This window comes from Amphibalanus amphitrite, unplaced genomic scaffold (genome assembly GCF_019059575.1).
Source record: "Amphibalanus amphitrite isolate SeventyFive unplaced genomic scaffold, NRLGWU_Aamphi_draft 000737F_arrow, whole genome shotgun sequence".
Classification (NCBI taxonomy): Eukaryota; Metazoa; Arthropoda; class Thecostraca; order Balanomorpha; family Balanidae; genus Amphibalanus; species Amphibalanus amphitrite.
Genome location: NW_024882231.1, coordinates 41,558 through 64,559, shown reverse-complemented (window position 1 = coordinate 64,559; position 23,002 = coordinate 41,558). Strand labels below are relative to the sequence as shown.

General features: G+C 51.2%; 2 protein-coding genes across 2 annotated transcripts in view; both read left to right on the top strand.

Annotated features, from left to right (window-relative positions):
- LOC122365385 overlaps positions 1-3,952 on the top strand; it is a 39,607-nt gene extending 35,655 nt beyond the window's left edge. Inside the window, exon 17 of the mRNA XM_043336549.1 lies at positions 522-3,952. Within this exon, the coding sequence (XP_043192484.1) occupies positions 522-684 (163 nt within the window). The 3' untranslated portion in view covers positions 685-3,952. The remainder of the gene's footprint in view (positions 1-521) is intronic.
- Positions 3,953-5,098: 1,146 nt separating this feature from the next.
- Positions 5,099-23,002, top strand: part of LOC122365400 — a 30,499-nt gene continuing 12,595 nt past the window's right edge. Inside the window, exons 1-3 of the mRNA XM_043336574.1 lie at positions 5,099-5,538; positions 14,324-14,550; positions 18,812-18,958. Coding sequence (XP_043192509.1) covers positions 5,532-5,538; positions 14,324-14,550; positions 18,812-18,958 — 381 coding nt within the window. The 5' untranslated portion in view covers positions 5,099-5,531. The remainder of the gene's footprint in view (positions 5,539-14,323; positions 14,551-18,811; positions 18,959-23,002) is intronic.

Sequence of the window (23,002 nt, the reverse complement as noted above, 5' to 3'; positions counted from 1 at the left end):
CGTATTGGCAGCGCGCGGTAATAGTCGTCAGCGCCTCATTGTGCCCAGTCGCATTATACAGCTCTGTGAGACCAGATGATGCAGGCACTGCTGCAGTCTTGTCTCAGATATTAGTAGGAGAAAGAGGCTTGCGATTGTAATCCTTATGACCTGGAGGATTACACACCACACTCGAAATGACACAAATATGATGTGCATTCATTTCTTTTATTGCCGATGTTTTTTTTTTTTTTTTGATGATGCTTTGAAACAAAAAGAAGCCAATTGATGTGCATAATGGCAACATTTCTTTCAGCCCTGCACTTCGACGCCGTTTATCCATCTCAGCAATGTTATCACTATCAAAACTGACCTGTGCCCTTGTACCGTGAAAACCAGGGATCACTGTTACCGCTAACCCGTGATCTCTTTTTGCACGTGACCCAGGTCTGTGTCACCACTGATCTGTGACCTCTTGCCTCCTGAGGCATCAGGTCTGGTTGTGTCAGTACTGACCCTAGCCCCCGCTCCTGTGACCTCAGGTCGCTGTCGATTGAGCCGCGCACCTCCCGCATCTCATCTCTGACGGTGCCGTCGAGCCACGGCGGAGACGGCGCCAGCAAGATCAAGCCGCGCCTCTCCATGGGTAACCTGGGCCGCACGCTGGTCTACAACATCGACTCGAGACGCAGCTCGTTCTCGTAGTGCGCCGGTGAAGGCCCCGGTCCGGTCCAGTCCGGTCCGACGAGGTCCGGTGAGGTCCAGTGAGGTTCGAGGAGGTCTGGTCTGCAGCTCTCCGGACACCAGTCTGCACCTGCAGCTGGCCGGAGTGGAGAGGCACGACCATGCAGTGAGGGGAAGGGTGTGGAGAGATGATCAGCCCTCGATGATGCAGTTATTTGGTGAACGGGGTCCAGCTCATCAGAGTTGTTCCTTATGATGGGCATCTGCAGTGTACAGCTCCTTTGTCGGAAAGTGAAGGAGTGAATGTTAGTGGATCGGTGAGCTTTAAATCGCGGTTGAGCTCGGTGTGAATTTACAGCGCGAAGGTGTGTTGATGTTTTATGGGGCAGCTCTCTCGGCATTTGCAGTGTTGCTGACACAGATGTGTGTATTGTTCCCCGTGTTGTTGGGCCGTGTTTTGTGAGCGACGATAGCAGTACGGCGGCCGATACCGACTCTGGTAGCTCGAACGAGTGCGCTCTGCTGGTCGGGAGACAACAGGACTGACCTGGAGGTGCTGACGGGCAAATTTGGCCCGACAAGACGAGCAAAGTCAACTACGGTGTGCTACAGACGAGGCCAGTGCTGCTGAGCGAGTGTGATAGCGCTCTGTTGATTGAGCTGGCTGGGCAGCTTATCATGGCCATGGACATTGAAAGTAACCTCGACTTCTCTCGACGGCTGGTCGCTCACGTCCTGTGTTTCATATCTAGTCAGATGACGGTATGGGTAGGTAAATGGTAGCGCTATCTGTTGATAGCTGGTTCTATATGACGGAAGGTATGTTATCAACTACCCTGCACTAACACTCTGAATGACTTTTTTCCGGAGATTGAGAATCCTCCGACGTCGTTATTTGTTTGAAAATCGCGGCTTTTGAGTGTAAAGCCACGATGTCTGTTCACTTCAACTGAAGTTGAAAACTATTCTAGAATGCTTTGCACGTAGACGGCATGGCAACTAATTGTTGCGTCGGGATGTATATTTGTACATATGCATGCGATGAGTTCGTATGCCTGTTTTTAAAGTGCGCTCATTGCTTTTCATGTGACCTCTCCCCTCATCTGACACTAGCCCTCAGCATATCGTTGAGATAAACCACCACATGTGTCTGCTGCATGGTCGATAGCTGCACCGCGTACTTTCGCGGATTACATACGCTGTGGATCGTTTACCGACAGTCGCACTCTGTACATAGTCGTTCTGTACATAATGTACCGTGCACTGGCTCGTTCGATTCCAGTTCCCGTTCCCTGTGTTTTACTTGTGGCCGGGTGTGTCTGTGAGGACCCACGTGCAGCCACCGGCCCCGGCGACACGGCTGTAGTGCATGCAGTGGCACACATGAAACAACTACTTTTCTATTGTTATGTTAGAATGTGTAGGCATTACGGTGGCTCGGTTTTGATACTTGTAAGATAAGTAGGATGTCCTATTCTTGGAAGTTGGAAGGATGAAGGACAGTTGTTCGGGTGTGAGGTTGTTGGTTCAATGAAAGGCATTCCAATGATTTATTTTTATGGCTTAGGCAATGGGCATTTATGTGACTAGCATGTTAGGTCTTTATATTTTGTCGTAGCTGTCCTCCTGCCTGATGAAGATAATGACAAAGTCATTTTATTAAATGCGCAAAGTTGAACGAGAAAGCCATGCTGTTATATTTTCTGTGAACATATTTAGACATGGTACCATACACAATGGATCATGCTCTTCTTATCATTCAGTTGTTTCAGACAAGAGCAAAGTAAATGCACATTGGAACCGGAATAGCGGCCGATGCTCAATTAAAAATCCGTTCGCAATGCGCTTCGTAGGCTCGTGTATTTTCAGTGAATGGCTCCGCGCTGGCCTGTATATCAAGGCTGGCTTGGGTTTCTGTTTCTGTTTGCTTTTGGGTTTACTACAAAGAAGATATTTTGTATTTCGGACTCTTATCAAACTTCCTTCTGGTGCATCGACTTGGTCACTACATTGTTAAACACTACCCGTGAACAAAGTAAACGAAATCACAGTTTGCGTATATTTTCAGCCTATTAATGATAACATGCCATTAGAAGCTAAACTGACAAGCAAACAACCGTACACACGACCCTGTTCATTGATCACTGTTCACTTTTCCCGTCTCCTTATCGCCAGCTTTCCGTGTCTGAGCTCGTGTCCATTTCACCCGGCTCTGTGCAGCTCCTCGTCGGCTCGACGTCGGCCCGCGTCCGACCGTTTCAGGGATCACTGTGTTCCTCAACTGTGTACCTGTCCCGTGTCCAACGTTTGACCAGGTGCCTGTGCACGCGGCCGGCCCTGCCCGAGCGCGTGCCTGACCTGGTATGTGTCTCATCTCATCGCCATCCGCCCCAGCAATACCCATCAGCTCACCGCCTAGCAGTGCATCCCGCCGTGTCGCACCCATCCCATAGGCCTGCCGCGTGTCCCCGCTCGCTCAGAAGTGGCCTGGTGGTGACAGGGCCCTCGGACGTCCTCAGGGCCCTCACCCCTTCAGGGTTTTTGCCGAACCCAGGGCCCTTGCTCCCGTCAGGCGGGTCCAGTATTAGGGGCCTCGCTCCCCGTCATACCCACCCTTGCACCTGGTGCACCGAGGTGACTCAACGCTGAAGCTCTTGTTCGGGCCCTCGAATGCCTGTGTCCTACCCCAGTCAGTATTCAGCGGTGGGTCACGTTCGAACAATTGATAGCCGTCATGATTAGCTATGAAACCCTGACCGGTTGAGAATATAGACATTTGAAATCAAATTTAGTACATATGTGCGACGCATTGAAATGGCTCAAGAAACATTCACCTAGATTGCAAATTATTGTTAGGCCTTTGAATGTAGGTATATTGTTTCGATCGAATCATTTGTTATGAGCCTTGGACTGACTCCCTCTGAGCGCTGTTGACTATTGTTGCAATTTCTGAGCCGTGGGCAGTGCAGTGACCCGTGCTGTTGCATGAAGTGTTGACCGCAGGCGGGAACTAATGTACGGATGTTAGGGACCGGACTCTGAGGGTCCCCGCGCAAGAGTACCTTATCCGATTTTAAAGTATTTGTATTTAGATCAGCCATCCGTTTCTTGTTATGTGTCCGATGCTTTGACTGGCAAGCGCGCACACCACATTTTGCTCGCTTTCACATGTGTACTGTCCGCAGTGTTGTATCTGTATTGGTGTTTTTTAACTTTTAAATTATTGCTCGTTCCATCAAGTTGTGAATCTCTGCTATATGTTTGAATTTCAATAAACTTATTCATCCAACAGTTTTCTGAAAAAGAAGATTGTTTATAACGGATGCCCAGCTATTTTACTTAGACATGGGGGATTCTATTTTATTTTTACGCTTATTTTAGATTTATTTGAATACTTATATTGTACCTAGGGTGAGTTTTATTTTTCGTGTACAAATGCTTGAGCCACACTTGAGTCAACCAAATTTACGTAACTACCACCTAGTTATAACGACCAAAGAAGTAGATGAAGACGGTATCCATTTTTGTTTAGGCCTTTGGCAGCTACAGACCTTAAATCGTATTTCACGTAAAGACAGAATACCGAGATTATTCCGTGTAAATATTTCACATGCTCCGTGTGCTATGCGATGTCAAAAATGTATCACTCACCCGTACAGGACGACTCACAAGCAAGCAGCGTGACACACCTCTGAAATGTGCACTCAGCGCCTCAAAGCCGCTTTGCGTTAGAAAATATTCTGCCGACGTATTTCAGAAGCCCGGAACGAAGTTGCTTCAGTAGTTTCAAAACGCTGCAGTAGGCCATGCCTTTCTACCCTCAGGCATACACTATAAGGATAGACATAATCCGTTCTGCGTGCAGTCTAAAATGTGAGGGCTCGCGAGGGTTTGCAGTATTAGGGACAAAGCCGATTTTCTGAGACTGCTGGACATGGACACACTGGACAGCGGGCGCCGACAACGCTGTTTCCTCTGCATTAGGCCCACGCTCACCGGTGTTTTTATCTCTGCATACCGTGTGGACACGATCATCTCCAAGCCGGCTCATTGCGCCCGTCTCCCTAGTTCCAATGCCTGACGTCTCGTTATCCTACGTCGCTGACATTCTGTCACACTACATTTCTGCGTCGCCCGTCGCCGAGCCGTCTCCATTGCCGGCCGAGCGGAGCCGCGCCGCTGGGGTCCGCCGAGGTCCGCTGAGGTCCGCCAGGTCAGCCTGTTGGCTGCAGGGACCACATGGGGCGGCCCGCTGACGGCCCGGTCAGCGCCGCGAGCCGGCCGACCACGAGAGGCAGCCCAGAGAGCGGTCCGCCCGCGCCGCGCCGCCGCCCTCCAAAACGATCGATTCCCTCGGGAACCGCGCGGCGGCGGCGGCGGCGGCGGTGGAGGTGGTAGTGGTGGCAGTGTCGGTCCGGCGGCGCAGCCAGCGGCACCATGTGTGGACTCGGCAGCGGGCGGGCCGCGCGCTGCGCTCAGCTCGGCCGCCAGGGAGGCGGCGCCCCGCGCTGCGCCGCGCCGCCCGGCCTCTGAGTGGCGCCCCGTGCCGTCCGCCGCGCCGCGCCCATGGAGCCATGGCGAGTCTTCCTGGTCGTGTTCTTCATTTTCATATTCATCTGTGTGGTGACCTGTATCATCTGGTACGCGTTCATCCGCTCGGCCTCGTAGCGCGGTGACCGCGGTGGGCCCATGCGGCCGGCCGCCGCCGGACAGCTCGCCCCGCAGTGTGTCTGACCCCAGAGGAGCGGACCGCCGGCCCCCCGCCGCGCGCCGGTAGTGACACCGACCCCGACCGGCCGCCGAGACCATTGAGAGCCCCCGGCCCCCGCGGCTCACCACCGGCCGGCTTTTGTTCGCGCGCGGCAGTCATGACAGGTGAGTGAGGCCAGTGGTTTTGTGGGTCATTGTGATGCATCCGGAGTTATGTGGCTGGGTTTTATGTGCAGTAATGGAGTGAATATGTCCTGTGTTAGATACTTGTGTTTTAGGGCTCGTTACTGATATCTAGATGACGGCACGGGCACAGGTTTCACGAGAGAAAAATTATTGGAATATCAATTAGGCGAGGGAGATATGTGGCTGGCGTGAGTTCTGGTAGCTGAATGTCACGACCAAGGCCATGGTCAGCTATGCATCCTATCCGGCGACGTTGTGCCGCACATTGACCTTCATCTGAGGGCGGCTCTGAGGAGAAGGCTGCCAACAGCCACACGGAGACCGCGCGGTAAAGGGCGAACGGCCCCATCCGGGATACGCGAGCAGCGGAACGGAATGTCTACCACCTGCCACCCTCTTCCGCTCGAGCGAGATGCTAGAAATATGGATTTTGCAGTCATCGAACAGTGCTTCAAAATGCAAGGAAAATGTCTTCCTAAAGAGCTCCCCCGATGTTTGCATGGATGTGAGCAACAGTAGTCATGATAAAGTGAGAAATGCTTGTGAACGTTATGAAATTTCCGTTTGTCTTGCAATAACGATTGTGAGTGAATCTCGCATCGTTACTTAGGGTAGCGGGCATCTCCACTGGCTTACGTCGGCAAGCTATTATAGTAACTTGGTGATGAGATAAGTACATACCCAATCTAAGAAACAGAGATAATAAGAAATACCAGAAATAAGATATCACTATTCACTCGCAATGAAGCATTTGGAAGCGTAGGCGTAGTTATGGTTTTTTCTTGATAATGAGTTAGGAGTTAGGTAAAGAGCGATAATAAGTTAGGAGATCAAAACGAGCATTTTAGTTAAATTTCTGGAAAAAAAGTTTTTTTTTTACTCACAAGTGCACAAGGTGCACAAGGTGCGGCGATCAGGCGAGCCAGAAACCCTGGCTGCCCAGCTGGTGCAGGTATCGCAGACGCGGCAGCGATCCACCAGACAGGACCGCAATCTGTCAGTCCCACGATCGCGGTCAGCGATGGGGCAGCGCCGGTTCTGCTGCCGGGCGCCCCTCGCCTACAACCAGCTCCCGTCAGAACTGACGCGTCTACCGGCCCACCTATTTGGTCGGCACCTCCAATCCCACCTACGGGGAGGCGAGGTGACTTAGACAGCGGCCATGAGTCTGTATGAGTGCATGTGTATGTTTGTTTGTGTGTACGGGCTTTGAGCGTATTTATCACGTTATTTTATGTCATGTCTCCCATGCAGAGTTTTAGCCCTGTACGAGCGGCCGTAATAGCCACGAGTGTATCGTGGATGGCTTCAATACACGTCTATGTCTATGTCTATGTCTATGCAGCTATGGAAATATAATAATTTCCAGCCTGGCTTTTTGCTTATCATTAGCCATGAGTGAGATGTTTTACACAATAAAAAGTAAACTGTCCCGTCTTTCTTCAATCTTTTATTTCTATGTTATCGACCATCGGTCATCGGTGTGTGGACAATGCTTTTCTTCAATTGGGCCATTAGCATTTTACTTTTCAGCTATAGGACAAATGCTATGCACATTGCACATAGCTTTATTTGACGCTTAGTTTGGTAAGCTCAAACCTGTGAAGTAGCTTCGGAGAGCACATAACAAAGAAGACCATTTGATTGTATTTTGAAGAGGTTTTTTTCGAAGTGCACGCTAAACGGCTTGTCGTAGCGGGCTAAAATGTTCAATACCCTCTGGGGCAACCTTTGCACATCTTTTGCCGAAAAAAATTGATCGGGTCATGTCAGGTCACGGAGTTATGACGTCATAAGAGGTACAGCCTCCGGCCGACAGTTACCAAACGTGTGCGCCGAATCCCTAGGTTTTCTGCCGGTGATACCCACATTGTTTGATGGATCATGATGAAACTTCCCATGCATGTTGGGGCAAGAATTGGCTATCGTGTGGTGCAAGAAAATTGACCGGGTCAGGTCAGGTCACGGAGCTATGACGTCACAAGAGGAACAGCGTCCGGTACTATTTTTGAAAAGCGCCCGAACCACTATTTTGCTAATTCTTGTCACCTCAATGGGAATATGCAGCAATATTAGCTTCTATAGGGAGCAAATGGACCTCCCAAATCCAAAAATACAATCAGATTTCAAAAATTTAAATTTTGATTTTTCGAATTTCTGCCGCCGACTGTGACCTTGCCGACTTCCGGCGCTCCCAACGCGCCATTTTTAGAGCTAGGGAAACGAAATACATACCAAACGATAGAGAATTAATCAAGGAACACGATAGTGAAGGTTTCAAGTCGATATCTTCCACCGTTTTGCCGCAATCGCCGCGGAAAGTTGAAAAAGTTTGTTTTTTCGGAAAATTTGACCTTTGACCGGTCATAAGTAGGTCAAATGTTGACCTAGGACCAAAAAATATACCACCAATCGCGAGATCTCGTTGAGAGCAATCCGTTGGTTTTTTCCGCTAAGCTCTACGACCTTCCGTTTCGAAACGCCAGGGGGGGGGGTCGTAACAACCCCCCCTGGTCGTTCGTGTTATGAGAAATGGCCTGGTCGTGCGAGGGTTAATGAATGAACGAATGAACTAGCGAACAGACGAGAGAGCGAGCGAGCGAGCGAACGGACGAACGAACGAACGAACGAACGAACGAACGAACGAACGAACGAACGAACGAACGAACGAACGAACGAACGAACGAACGAACGAACGAACGAACGAACGAATGAACGAATGAATGAATGAATGAATGAATGAATGAATGAATGAATGAATGAATGAATGAATGAATGGATGGATGAATGAATGAATGAATGAATGAATGAATGAATGAATGAATGAATGAATGAATGAATGAATGAATGAATGAATGAATGAATGAATAGATGGATACCTTGATGGATCGAACGAATGGATGGATTAATGAATTGATGAATGAATAGATGAATGAATGACTGGATGAATGAACTGAATCCATACACATTCGGGAGTTGGTTCTCGAATGGTAGGCACCTAAATCTGGCTGTAGTTATTTCAAGCAAATATGGGACGAGTGTCTTACTTGCATTCCGAGGCCCGAAATGAAAATAGCAAACAGGCCTAACAAAAATGCGCAAGCTGAACATTATATTGTTTTGGGCTCCGCAATACCCGGGCGAAATGAAGGGCCAAAGTGGAGCCAGCTTCCCAAGCTTTCGGCTTTGATGTTCAATATGTCTCACTATCAGTATCAGCTATTACTGGTGATGACTTGAACTGAGCTCATGACGTCAGTAGACAAATCATATAGCTTCTGAGCACGTAAAGTGCCGACTGCCAGTAACTGCCAATCAGCAGCACAGACTCTGATTCGGCGAGGCATCTGCAGCAATGAGTGCTGCGCTTAGAAAGGTCTCTCTGGGCAGCGCGGGCAAATACCCTCGATCAGACGAAATCCCCAGGGTTGTAGTTTTGTTTCTGAAAATTTTAGAAGTCCATGTCATGATGGGCGTATATCTTGCGTCAGTATTGCAAAAGTTCTAATAGTTAAGGGGTTCTGGTATAATTACGTTATACGGGTAAAATATTCGAGACTGGTTTGCTGGTAGGGTTGTCATTACTTAAATTTATCCCTTGCATAAAGAGTACATATGTTCTTGTAAGTAGTTACCTACACTTTCCAACTCTTTCTTTTCTTCTTTTCTGCTTTTTCTCTCTCTCTCCTTCTCTCTCTCTCTCTCTCTCTCTCTCTTCTCTCTCTCTCTCCCTCTTTCTCTTTCTCTTTCTCTTTCTCTTTCTCTTTCTCTTTCTCTTTCTCTTTCTCTTTCTCTTTCTCTTTCTCTTTTTCTGTCTCTCTCTCTCTCTCTCTCTCTCTCTCTCTCTCTCTCTCTCTCTCTCTCTCTCTCTCTCTCTCTCTCTCTCTCTCTCTCTCTCTCTCTCTCTCTCTCTCTCTTTCTCTCTCTCGCTCTGCCTCTTCACCATTCGTAACGCAGTCTCCATTTCCCTGAGCTACTGATTCAGCAGTCAGCAGGTTTAACACCACCTCCCCTCGCTCCGTGTCCTATACCTACGTCCGTTGGCTGTGGTAACGGCTCGACTGTGGGGGTAGTTCGGCTCGGCTGTTGTAACGACTCGGCTCTGGTAACGGCTCTGTTGTGGTAACGGCTGTGGTAACGGCTCTGCTCTGGTAACGGCTCGGCTCTGCTCTGGTAACGGCTCGGCTCGGCTCAGCTCTGGTAACCGTTCGGCTCTGTTCCCCGCCGGCCGTGACCAGCTGCTGACGGGGCGATACCGGCCGCCGGGTCAGCCCTGTAGCTGTTCGCACAGACCCAACAGCCTCGATTGATCGTCTCGGCGGCGGCGGCGGCGGCAGGTCCGAATCTCGCGCCCGCGGCCGCCCGCCCGCCGCCACCCGCCCGCCGCCGTCGTCGTCAGCAGCCAGGGAGGACTAGCTGTGGCCCGGCGATGATCTGACAGAGGTGCTGTTAGTCCGAGGAGCAAGTGATAAGTATGCGGAGGGCGGTGACGGGGCCTAATTGACGGGTCGCGTCTCCGGCCCAGACGCTGCAATGTGGCCCAAACTCCTAGTGACTGAACGTGATTCTGCTATCGACGAGGCTGTCTGATGTCAGTGTCGCTCCAGAGCGACATGAAAAGATGACGAAATTTTCGGCACGAGGGTAGTGTGTTACATTTAAATCGGTCGATAGACATGACGTTAATTTCGTTTAATGTAATGCTGTCACACTAAACGAAACGTTGATAAAATGTTGATAAAATGTTGATACGTGACGAAGCTCCGGGCGTTCTCTTACACGGTATATACCAGTCTTCTACACTTAGTTTCGTCTGCTGTCGCGACCTGATGTTTCGCGAGCGAAATTACGTTCGCTTGAGAGCTGCATTTTATTCATTAGTGTAGGTCGTGTTTATTTTCATTTTTTATGCACCATCATGCCTAGTGTCTCATTATGCATTTCGACTAGACACCCACCCAACTTGTAAAACGGTGGAACGAAAAAACGAGTCGAGAACGAGAATAAATTGTTAACAAACGGCGCTATCTCGGTGTATTCGCTCGTATTCCAACGATTCGTTCCCGCCACCCGCCGAGCATGTTCAGCTGATTGGTTGGATGGATCAGGTGATCGGTCATATCGGGTGCTGATTGGTGGGTGCTGCGTCAGAGTCGAATATCCGCGGCACAGTGCGTAAAAAGATACTTAACCCTATTCCTGGCGGGCTCCGCCGGGACAAGAAACTGGCGGGGGGGGGGCCGATTCGGCCCCCCCCCCTTCAGATCTAAAAAACTACACATCGCAGCGACAAACGGCGAACGGCGATTGATAGGTCGATTAAAGATCTACAACTTTTGCATACAACATTTTCAGGTCAGGTCAATATTGAGGTCACCAGAGGTCATCAACGATAAAATGTTTTGGAATTAGTTACCTATATAATTTTTAAACTAAGAAACATAGAGACATAAAACCAATACATTTTTTTGTTGCTCTCGCCGAGGCGATGCGAAATAAGTATGTGATGACCTTCACAGGTCAATTTAGAATTTGACCTGAGGTCAAGGTCAGGTCATTCATCAATGAGGTTGTGGGGTATGGTCATGCTGCACATATCAAACGACGCGCCTTGACCAGGCGAGCAGTTTGGTACCACTTACAAGTCTTTAGCACCATCATGTCGTGATTTATTGACAGAAAAACGATTTATGACGTCACATGACCTCAGATGACCTTTGCCGGTGCCCCTGTCAATTAGCGGCACCAGGATCATCACCGATGAGATAATCTTCCATAATACTGAAAGAACTGGGTGGTTTTGACTCGTTTACACGAAGCAGGAGGCGTTTCAATATTTTCCCATAGGCTTGCAATGTAAAGGTCACGAGTCTGGCCTGACCTCAGGTCACAGGTATGAAAATTCTGAGATATACAAATTGCACATACTGGTACCCTAACTAAAGCCTGAAGAGAAGAAATTGATCGGTCAAAAACTCTAGCTCTGGCGTGATTGCAAACTTTTCTGAGGTGGGGTCACCAAACCGCCTCTGGTGACCTGACCTGAGGTCAGTTCAACTCAAAATTTTCAGAAATGTTGCGTAAAAGCCTTTTAGAAAATGTCAGAAAATTTGAGCTTCCTAGCTCAAAGCGTTTGGGAGATATAACCAAAAAACCTCAGGGGGGGCTCCTGAGGCCTCCCCCCGCCAGGAATAGGGTTAAAACAAAGATGTCAAGATGGAAAATGCATTCAGCATATTGTTATTACACTGGGCAGTGGGGCAGCGTCTCAGGTGAATCTTAAAGAAGTATTTACAGATTCACTCTATAAGCGAAATGTAAAAAAAAAATCAAATGCGCTTTCTTCGGTGCTGTAGCTCGATTTGCTCCCGAGTTATGCGCCTTTCAAAAGTTGTTGAAATAGGCAAAGTTTGACCTTTGATGGCCTCTGGTGACTTGAACTTTGACCTGGCCAACAAATTACTGAATTACTTCTTAGATAATTTTTGATGTTCTTTCGAACCCTGCTTACCGCATGTCGCTACGTAGCCCAGGAGTCAAGTTAGACAGGAGGTGTTCAAACACCACCTTCTCCTCCCACCTGCACGGCCCGGCGCCACTGGCCCAGCGCGTAACCAATTTATTTTGCCTCTGAGCCAGCCCTTTCAAAATACAGCCCCCAGCCCTTTCAATGTACACCTATAGATTGTCGCAAGCCTTTATATTGCCAAGGCACATTTGGAACACTGAACTCCATCCAGCGATACAGTGGCTCTGGGCCAAACCAGGGCGGCCTTGGGCTGCCGGCCAGGCGGTCCGCCCGTTATGGTTAGGTTACGAAGCATCTCGGACCCCTCGGCACCACGTGCTCTGCAGTGGCGCGGTGCGCAGTTTCCGGTCCGCGTGCCGTCGGTCCCGGCGGCGGCGGCGCGTCGCGGCCGACGGCGCACGTGGCCGCGGCCCGTCGCGACCGACGGGCCAGGTGCCGCCGGTTGTGCCGCTCGTCGGCGCCCAGTCGGCGGCGTGGGGTGTGCGCGGAGGGTCGGAGCAGGGCGTGGCCGTCACAGAGATCAGCGCCGGTCAGATCACCAGGTGAGAGAGGTGAGATGTCTCACTGCGGTGGGTGAGTGGCCCACTCCGGGCTACCTGTCGGGGAGTTTGGTGCGAGTTTCGGTATAGCGGCTCTATATTTGTCGCGGCAGGTGGAGCGTGCCAGCGGGCAGGTCGGCGCTTGCAGCAGCCATTTCGCCGCGTGGGGAGCCCATGAAATCAGCTTCGGTGATCACACGGCGTGTACCGCATTTTCGCCGGCCAAAGAAAACGCTTTTTGTTGGCCGTGTGTTTGGGCAGGAGGTGACGCGTGCGCTGAGTGACGTGGTGGCCACACTAAATCAGAATAACGGCCTCACAGAAACCTGCCAGCTGTTCCTAACCGATCAAAACCATGTGTCGTTTTCCGCAGGAGAACATAATCACAACCGGGAGGAAATTCATTTGGCCAACTTGGTACGAAAGTCTACAGCTTATTCAGCTTATTCAATCATCGCGAGTGCAGCTAATGCATCATCTCCGTATGTTATTTTTATATGTTTGTCCCGCGTAATTATATACGGTAAGCTACTCTCATTGCTGATCAATAATCAATATACATATCGTGGTTGGATTTCTATTCCGATTATGACACTAACAACGCAGGCATTCTGATTATGCGAAAGGGGGAGTGAGAGTGCGGGGCAGGGGAAGGGAAAAGAGAGAAAGAAGTGAGGCGTGGTAAGAGAGAAATATGGCGCGGTGGTGAATCAGGGCAGGACTCGGCCGGTCGCCGGGCGCTTGGGGAGGGGAGGGGAGGGGTGTGGGCGATTGCTCGTCGGTTGGAGCGGGCGCTGCCTCCGGTGGAATTCATCTCCCCTCCCCTCCGCGCCTCGGGCTTTCCTCCCCTCCCCCGCCGCCGCGGCCCGGGTGGCACGCGGCCAGAGTTGTTTCACCGGGGACGTGTGCTTGTTGTCATGGGTGCTGCCGCTCAAGATCCGGGTGGCTAGGCGAAAAAGAGAAAGGGGAAGTAGCCTGTGCCTATGGTGCCACAGGCTAGCCAGTGGCGCTGAGATGGACGATTATATGATAGAACTCAAAAGGCAGCTACAATAAACGAAAATATTAACTTCGTAATGTAGACTTAGAAAACTCGGGGACTTACCTGTACCGCTTGTTATTTATGCACTCGTCACTTACTTACTCGTAAGTGACGTAAGTTACTTACTTACGTTACTCGTATCATTCATAAAATTTATGAGGGGTTTCAATGAAATCAATTTGGTGTCTCATAAATTTCCCTCTGAACTGGCCGCGCTGTGTATCCGATTAGAGTGTCAGCTGAATCATCAGTCTGCTCTCGGCCGTATGAAGGCTGCCGCGCGGGAGCCAGAAGGGCTCCGTCAGCGGCGAGCAGGCTGACACAGACAAACGGCTCCGGGAATCCCCCACTGATCAGGGGGGGGGGGGGGGGGGACATCGAGTGTACCGGGCTCTGGCGATAGGCTGTGGATGGCTGACGGAAACTCGGACTCGTCCATAGATTTGGTCTGGTGGTAGGCTTCGTTATGTCGGGAAACATTAATTATTTAATGTTTGGGAAGATTTGAACATTTAGGAGGGCTCTGATGTGTAAAGCTGGTTTCATTTGAATTTTATCAATCGACTAATTAACCATCTTATTCCCAACCATCTGACCCCGCCCCTAACCTGTCCCCTACTCTCTGACCAGTGACCCCGCCCCCTGTCGTTCCAGTGGGCAGCCGGCCGATCGGCGCCCGCCGCTCGTGTCTGCGCTGCGCCCACCCTGAGGGCGCCCCTGGCTGCGGCGCCCCCCGCACCGGTCACGCTCGAATCGCCTCTGTGCAGCGACCTCGACCCGGCCGTGACCGCGCCGCCATGGCGGCCGAGCTACAGCGGAGAAAGGAGCAGCTCCGGCAGCGGCTCTCCCGCCACCTGAGCACATCACAGGAGAGTCTGATGGTGAGTAACAGAAGCTCTCTTGCCAGTCTGCTTCACACGTTTTATGTTAGCAGTTATGTGGTGCTACGCGAAGCTTTCTTTAGAACGGATTATGACATGGGTGTCCATTTCCGCCAAGTCGGGGGTGCCCGAGCTCTCCAAATTCCCAGCCGGCTCGGCCGGCTTGGCTCTGGAGCCTCAACAGACCGCGCGGGTCAAGGTCACCGCTAGGGCGGCGGCGGATTTGCTGCGCCCGGGCACCCCCAACTCGGTAGAAATAGACATCTATGGAAGATGATCTGACTGAGTTTGATCAGCATCATCTCAGTAAAGACGATACTAGGGCCCGACAAATTGAGTCCCTGACCCTTTCCACGGGATGTTTTCTGCTGGAAACCTGGAAATTTCCTTACGTATGTAATTTGTATAATTGTACTCCATAAAGTTAGTTTTGCCAATCTGGTAGCTGTACGATATTACTTATTATGCACAGTTGCTAGCTTCACTGTGCGCCCCGAAGTATCTATATGCACATCTGCATCTCCAGCATATTCCTCTGTGAAGATGCCCTCGGACCCGCCCCTCTCAGTCTCTGGGATACCCGCTGTCCTCTCCGCTCCTGCTTCAGCAGTCGGCGCGGCCGTCTCTCATTGTCCGTCTTTGTGCCGCCCTCTCAACGTTATAAAGAAGCTGCTGTGCTGCATTGGCGGCGCCGATAGCGCGCCATGTGCCGCAGTCCGCTAACAAAGCACTGGGGGCTCCTCTCGGAGGGGGGAGGGCAGGACAGAGTGGTAGGCCGTCGGCGCCGGACGGAAGCGCCCCCGGTGACACAGAATGACACTGAGTGACACCAAATGACACGGTTTGACACAGATACGTCCGGAGGAGCGGGCGCGGGGGCAGAGTGACAGAGTGACACAGAGCGACAGGCCGGGTTGTATAGCGGTACATTATTGTCAATCAGCTGGAGTATTGGCGATCAGCAGAATACGTGGATGGTGATGAACTATCAAGAAGTGATTGGCAGGAAAACTGACTGACACATGAGTATGCTGAGGCGGGCTTGCTGATAAACAGCACACCAAGCTGTTCGCCGAGCCATATATTTCTTGCTCGATTGCGAATCATCGCAAAAAAGGCTATGTAAGCCTTTTTATGACTTGTAACTGAAGGATCAACTCTCACACCTGACCAGAGTCGGCAAAAGGAAACAAATGCCAACGAAGGCCACTCCAGGCCTTTCGCAAATCCATCTGAGATCAAATGCATTCCTAAACAGCTCCGACCGAGCCTCTTCCATCAACTGTCGTGAGATGTAAGTGCCCGCGGTGAAACTCCTTTGACACGGCACCGCTCGGAGTCTGTCGTGCCGCCGGCGTCTCCGACCGCCCCCGGCTCTCTCTGCGCCGTTCGCCGCTCTGTCGGCGGTCCGATCAGCAGTCGGCGGCCGTCGGGCCGGCTCGCGGGTCGGTCCGGTCCGACTAACTGAGTTAGAGGTCGTCAGTGGTGGCCCGGCTGCCGATCACCCACCGGCGGGCCGGCCCTGACCGCGGCCCGCGGCTGATACACGACCTCAGGGGGCGGGCCGGTCCGAGTCCGAGCCTGTCGCCGACCGGATGGTGGGAGGGAGTTGGATGCAGCGGAGAGGCAGACGGTCTACACAGTCAGCCCCCGCCGAGCAGAGGTCAGCCGGTCAGCGTGCGAAATTTGGAGACGAAATTAATACGTTGGTGACACAGCGCTGTTTTCTGTATCCCTGAATGTATGTGCATTGCATAAGCAGTGTATGAAACTTTTGGGCTCGATTGTCCAATGCTTCAGCTGTTGTGCTCATGTCTACATAATTACTCAAACTCGTTTCCAATATAGAAGGCGCGATGTGTGTGCCACGAAGTCCCATTTAAAAATTGAATTGTCTGCCTACTTGCTACATTTGATGCATTTGCATGAATGATTGCAGCATTCCGTCCGAGAGCTGTATCATCTTGCATTCAAATCACACCAAAGCGCTCATATCCATGGAGAAGTGCCAGCCTGCATATATTTAGGTGGCATAGTATTCAATGGACATACTTGGATGACTAATTTATGTCATGGTGCTTCTCGGGACAATTAAGCGGTCGCCATTATGCCGTTAGCTTTCAACGACCCTGCAGGCGAATGTCTATTGATTCATCTATCCATATGCTGGTAGTTATTTTCAATATCCGCCACTGACCCTGCCTGTACCTACCTCTATCCTATTTGCCGTTATCGGTAACTAGCCGGCCGTTAGAGGGGTCGTCTGCGTTGACTCTATGCCAATATTTGCCTGCGCTCGGAGAGAGAAGTGCCGAAAAAGAGCTCCTTCCAATGCGATTCTCAGTAGAGATAAAGCATTGGATTGACGTGTTGATTTTGTGCTGGAGGTAGCTCGCTCCCAAAATCGGTTAGGCAAGTAATTGAGAATGAAACATATTCAGCAGTTCACTCTCTCGAAACTGGAAAGCGTCTATGCCTGACGCGAATCCCATGGCTTTCGTAAAGCATTTTGCACCTTTCGAGAATTTCATTGCGTTGGTGATTGTTCACGACTGAGCATCGTCCTTCTTCAGGTATCTCGTACAACACTGCCTATATCAGACAGTCAGTTCACATGGGTCCTTCCCAATGCACCTCTCCAAGCCTCGCTCCCTGCCCCACCCCGCCCCGCCCCTCTCCCTGTCTGATCTATGCTGATGTCATGGCCGGGGCTCGTTCCAGTGGGGCTCCGGTCATTTCGGCGTGGCTCGGTCAGGGCTCGCTGGGGACGGCTGGAGGCGCGGCTGGGTATTTCTGGACCTCTATCAGCCATTTAGACTGGGACGGTGGCGATGTCACTCGGCGAGGCCGGCCGCAGGACCGATGGTCCTCCATTCTCTCCCCCCCCCCCCCCCGAGCTCGACGGTCACCGATCGACCGAACGCTGCCGAATAGAACACCGCCCTCCAAAAAAATGGGAAATAAATTTGCTGAGTATCGTGCATTTCACACTAACGAATGTCTCATACGTATAGGTATTCACAGCATCAAAACATATAGCTTTCACAGCATACTCGTATAGCTATTCACAGCATCAAAACTTCGTTGACGGTTATTGAAAACCAATGAGCAGTAATTGCCACGCACTTTCAGAATGTGGATCGCTCATGATTGTTCAATACAATACAATACAAAACAATACAATGTAAATGTTTTATTATGGTAGGGATATCCATCGGCTACACAGTCATGAGTCTAGTCTAGTCGCAGGTCGATGATTCTATTCAAAATCAGTTCGACGAATCAAATGATATTGCACCGAACACCTTTTTTGATCCAACCATAATCACTTTTTAGCCTGTACAATTTAGTGAGGAAATGAACATAACGCTACATAGCATTGCTCTGCATATGAGTAGGTATGTCCTATGTATTTTATTGTCGACTGCCGAGTTACGAAAACGTATTGATATGTCCATTGCCCATGCCTGTTTATGATCCTGGTAAGAATGGTTCCCTTTTCAACTTTTCGCCGTATGTGGGCTTCGATTTTATGAAGCCAGCAGCTTTTGCTCCTTTCTGGCATCTGGCGATGACGATTACGGACAGTTAATCTCACCGTTCTGCTGTGAAACTGGTCTCCAGTAGAGTCGTCGAATGAACAACTGCCGTCCAAGTGACTGACGGGCCCGCCTCAAAAGGCGGCTGTTGGGCCGCCCTCGCCCCGATGTATTTAAGTGCTAAAGGCATTTAATATGCCGCCCGGGCTCATATGGCCCGTCTCCATTAGTTACCGCTAATGTTGGCTGCTCTAATTAAACAGGCCGCTGACGGAAAACATAAATCAAAACATCGAGATGCCACAAAATGACAGATTATGCTTCATTACGTCTGGGTGCTCTAGACGTTTGCGAATATCATTGAATTTAATTCCACCATCAAAATTATAAATGGTGATGTTAATGACAAAACTCGTTCGACTCTCGTGCTGCCACGCTACAACAGTCTACCTATGCTTGGCGGATACCCAGGATTCCAACACCACCCTTCCGATCATTCAAACCACAATTATAAAATCAATACATAAATGCATGCCAACCGAGAACGGGGCTGTTTTCGCAAACATCCACGGCATGACACGCAGCGTCCATCGAGCTCACACGCTGCTAGCTCGATGGACGCTGCGTTCTCAGCACTCATACTCGGCGTGTGAGTGCTGAGTGGTCACAGATGTGCCCTCGTGCTGAGTGCTCACAACTCACAGCTCGCTCTGGCCCCACAGAACATCCCCCCGGCGTCCTCTCTGCGCAACGTGCTGAAGACGGGGCAGCTGCTGAAACTCAGCTCCCGGGGACGGCTCTACCCGCGCTGCTGGAAAAAGAGGCTGTGTGTGCTCACCAACACGACACTCTACATCTACAAAACCGAGGTACGGACAGCTCACGAACGTCTACATCTATCTGTACAAAACCGAGGTACGTACACTTCACCAACACGACACTCTATCGTCTACATCTACAAAACCCAGGTACTCGGAGCTCAAGTGTTCATTGCCTTTTATTACAGCTCATTGCTTTTTGTGCTTTTTTGCGTCTTGCTCCTTGCCTTTTATTCTTTGGCTTATTATCAATAGGGATATTCTTCAGCACAGCTTGCAGGGGACTTTCTGGAGCACGCTTAGTGTTACCGTTTATTCATCCTTAACTCTTACCTAAACTGTAATGGGATGATGGTATATCGCCTTAACCTTTTATCGGTCTTTGACCTTACCAGGCATCAGGAAGGCTGACCTTTTCGTTCCTGTTGTAGTTTTGGGGAGGATGGGCTATTCGTTAAATGAAGTGGATGTGTCGTGATAAACTCTTTACAGGCTGAGAGATAATTTTATGGCTATCGAGCTGACTTTTTACCTTTAGACCACAGTAAAATGTAAAAAAGATTACCAGAGCACACAAAAATCATTTCAACCAATCCATGAAGCTATCTTCATGAAAGCCGCGAGTGGATATGACTATCTGCTGAGTGCTTGGTGATATTTTTGAGTTAATTAGTTCAATGCCATTTTGGCTTTGTAGAAATTTGATTAGATTTATCGTCCTTTGATCTCTTCGACACCAAAACTGTCCGATAAGTTATCTTTCGTATTAATGAACAAACATGATCAGTAATCACAATTGACACTAAGAATCACCGGATCACCAAAGCTGGCCTACGCCTTTTCCACACGAGTCTTCCACACAATCACTTTTCTCATAAGTCATACTCCTCCCAGATGCCCCTAAGCCCCAAGCAATCTTCCATCTTCCCTTCTTGCCAGGGCCTCACGCCACCGGACCCAAAAAGCAGAACATTCAATTCACTTAACAAATAAATGACCAGTTCACGTGCACTTTTGAAACAACGCCCTTTCAAGCGGTAACATTAAATCACACTCCTCCCCGATCCTGATCGAAACCGTACCGCATGGGAGCCCGCACCTGCCGCTGGGACCGCCGGCACTGTCCCTCTCCCTGACCCATCTCCTCCCGGTTCTCCTCTGGGAGACGCACAAGGAGCGGCCCTTCGTCATCTGCAGTATCACTCTGAGGCTGTTCCACGTGCGCCTCACGGGGCTGCAGGTGGCGCACATGTCTTGGCACCCCATCCACTTCCACAGTCTGCAGTGACACTCGCCCAGTCACCACTCCCTTGTTGTACCGATCGTCACATCGCCCCCGCGCCGATTTCACCCACACCGCATCTCCCACGCTGTACCTGCATGTATCTGGCTCGGGCTCTTCAGCGGGCTGAACCGGATCCACTGCCTTGACTCTCACTGTGTACTTGTACACCATGCTGACAGGGGCTGCTGCGTCGGTCGAGTCGTCCCTCGGAGTCGCATTGTACAAATACACCGCCTCCGGCACGCCACATCCCTTCCTCGCAGCAATCACCTTCACGGAGCGGTGATTTCGTTCGACGATGCCATTACCCGATGGTGCGTACGCTGCTCGGTACCGCACCCGGGTGCCCCATTCACGGACGAATGCCTGAAATGCGCGGCTGCGGAATACGGTAGCATTATCGGCCAGCAGCTCTGAAGGTGCTCCCCTCTCGTAGAAAATCGATGACATCTCCCCTGTGACGTACGCCGCGCTCTCACATCGCAGCTGGCGCCAAATCGCGAACCTTGATGGTCCGCAGTCCACCATCGTCAGATAGAGGCGCCCCTGGAAGTGCGTGACATCAACTGCGACGCGCTCCCAGACAATGTCTACCGACAGCTGTCCGCCAGTCCACTTCTCCGGTGCCGGGTCGATCGACCGGCACGTCTGACAAGCTGATACAACAGATCGTGCCATACGCTTGGTGACCCGCAAGTTTGCCCTCTTGGAAAAGTACAAAGTTCTTCTGACACCTGGGTGTCCAGCGGCATGATGCACCCGCTCCACCTCCTTCACTAGCCCGGCTTCATCTTCGTCTCCTTCTGCACCCGCCATGATGCAAGCCGGACCGCTGCCTGCACGCGTGTCTCGCCACCGCTCCGGCACTCTGGTGAGCTTATCAGCTTTGTTGTCAGCAGAGGCCACGCTGTGAACGCTGATCTCCAGGCTGTACTCGTCGGCCAGCATCTTCAGTGTACTCAGCCTTCGCCTGATAAGCATTTCCGAGACGGCCTTCGTCTTTAACCGTGCTTTGCCGCTCAGGAGGTCAGTGATCCAGTGGTACACAGTACGCGAATCCGTCATCAGTCGAACTCTCTTAGCACCCCAGAGGATGGCCATGTTGACGCCCTTCAGCGCGGCATCAAGTTCTGCCATGTTGATATGTGTTCCGTCGTTTGGTCGCAGCCAGCATCCGTCCTCCACCACCTCGCCCTCGATCTCGAGGACCACTCCCAAGGCCAACATGCTGGCGTCCGCCCAGACCGTCACCTCGTTCCCTTTGACGTCCCACTGACCTCTCGCTGGGTCATCTGTGTTAGTTTGCGTCATTATCTCTTCGATCAGCCCATTCACTAAACTGTCCTCGATGACGTCGTCCCAAGCGTCCGCCGCTTCATTAGCCTTTCGCTTCAAGAACGACACCGCTGGCCGCAGCCAGCCACACACCGGAAGGTGTCCTGTCAAACGGCCGCAAAGCGAGAACACCTTGCGTTTCGTCACCGGCCCGTCGATCTCTCGGACGTCGTTGTCCCTCTTCCATTTGAGGTTGCCATGCTCTTCCTGAACTCGGAGACCGAGAATCCGAGCGCCTTCTTTTGGTCGTACTGGTTCCTTGCACTGCAGCCCAAAGGCTCGAAGATGTTTGCTCACATTTTCCGCGGACATCACATCCTCATTGACCAAGACATCGTCGACATATGATGACACTGCCTTTGCCACGTCCTCGTCTTGATTCACCACTGCCTCGAGGACTGTCTTCATCACCCTTGGTGCGATGTTCAGGCCAAATCCAAGTCGACTCAGACAGTATCTTGTTCCTTTGTACTCGACAGTCTGGTAAGGCCACAGAGATTCGTCTACATGTATCTGAAGGTATGCTTTCTGGAGGTCCAGAAGCGCTACGTTCGCTCCCATCTGGCGCCATTCGCGGAGCTTCTCGTCACACACATCAACATCTGCCGTGTACGTGTCGACAAATGTGTTGATCTCGCGGAAGTCAAGCACGGGTCGCACCTTCCCTTTATTCTCTTGGACCACTGCCATGAGTGGAATCAGGCCTTTCGGGGGACCGTGTTTTTCTTCATCGTATTCTAGTAGCCATCCGTTCTTGATCCAGGTCTCAATCTCCTCTTCATAGTCCTTTCTGACCTCATCCGGCACAGTATACTCGCTCACTCCATTCTTGAGGCGAACTGGTGGCTCCTCACCGGACCACTTCCATTCCACTGTCCAGCGCTGCAGCTCCGCAGCGAAAACGACACGGAAGTCTTCCTTATCAACAGTCAGATCTTGCGGGTCCCCCACACAGCCACATGCTTCGTTCTCGCCGGCGAACTTTACCTCAGAGGGCGATCGCACCGCTACTCCCCCGAGAGCCCTCACTCCATCCATGCCGAGAATCGCACTGAATCCCAGCGGCTTCTTAGCAACCACAAGTGCATCAACAACTACTGGTGCCATCCCCGGAACCTGCACACGAACACCAGCCGTACCCGCACATTCCAGCCTCTCCCCGTTGGCCGTCAGCACGTACACGTCCCGCTTCTCCCAAACAGCGCAGAGTGACGAATGAATCACAGTGCGAGTACATCCCGTGTCAATTAAGACATCACAGTCAACTCCGTTCATCGATAGCTCCCTCACCGGCAGCGCGCCGTTCCATCTCAGTCCCGAGAGGAGGCCGGCGCATGGACCGCCTCTCGCTCCTCGTTTTCCGGGCACTGAGCCGCGATATGCCCACGCTTGTTGCACCGGAAACATCTCACCATGCTTGGACCGTTTCCTTCACGCGCCTGACATTCACGCGCGATATGTCCCAGACGACCGCA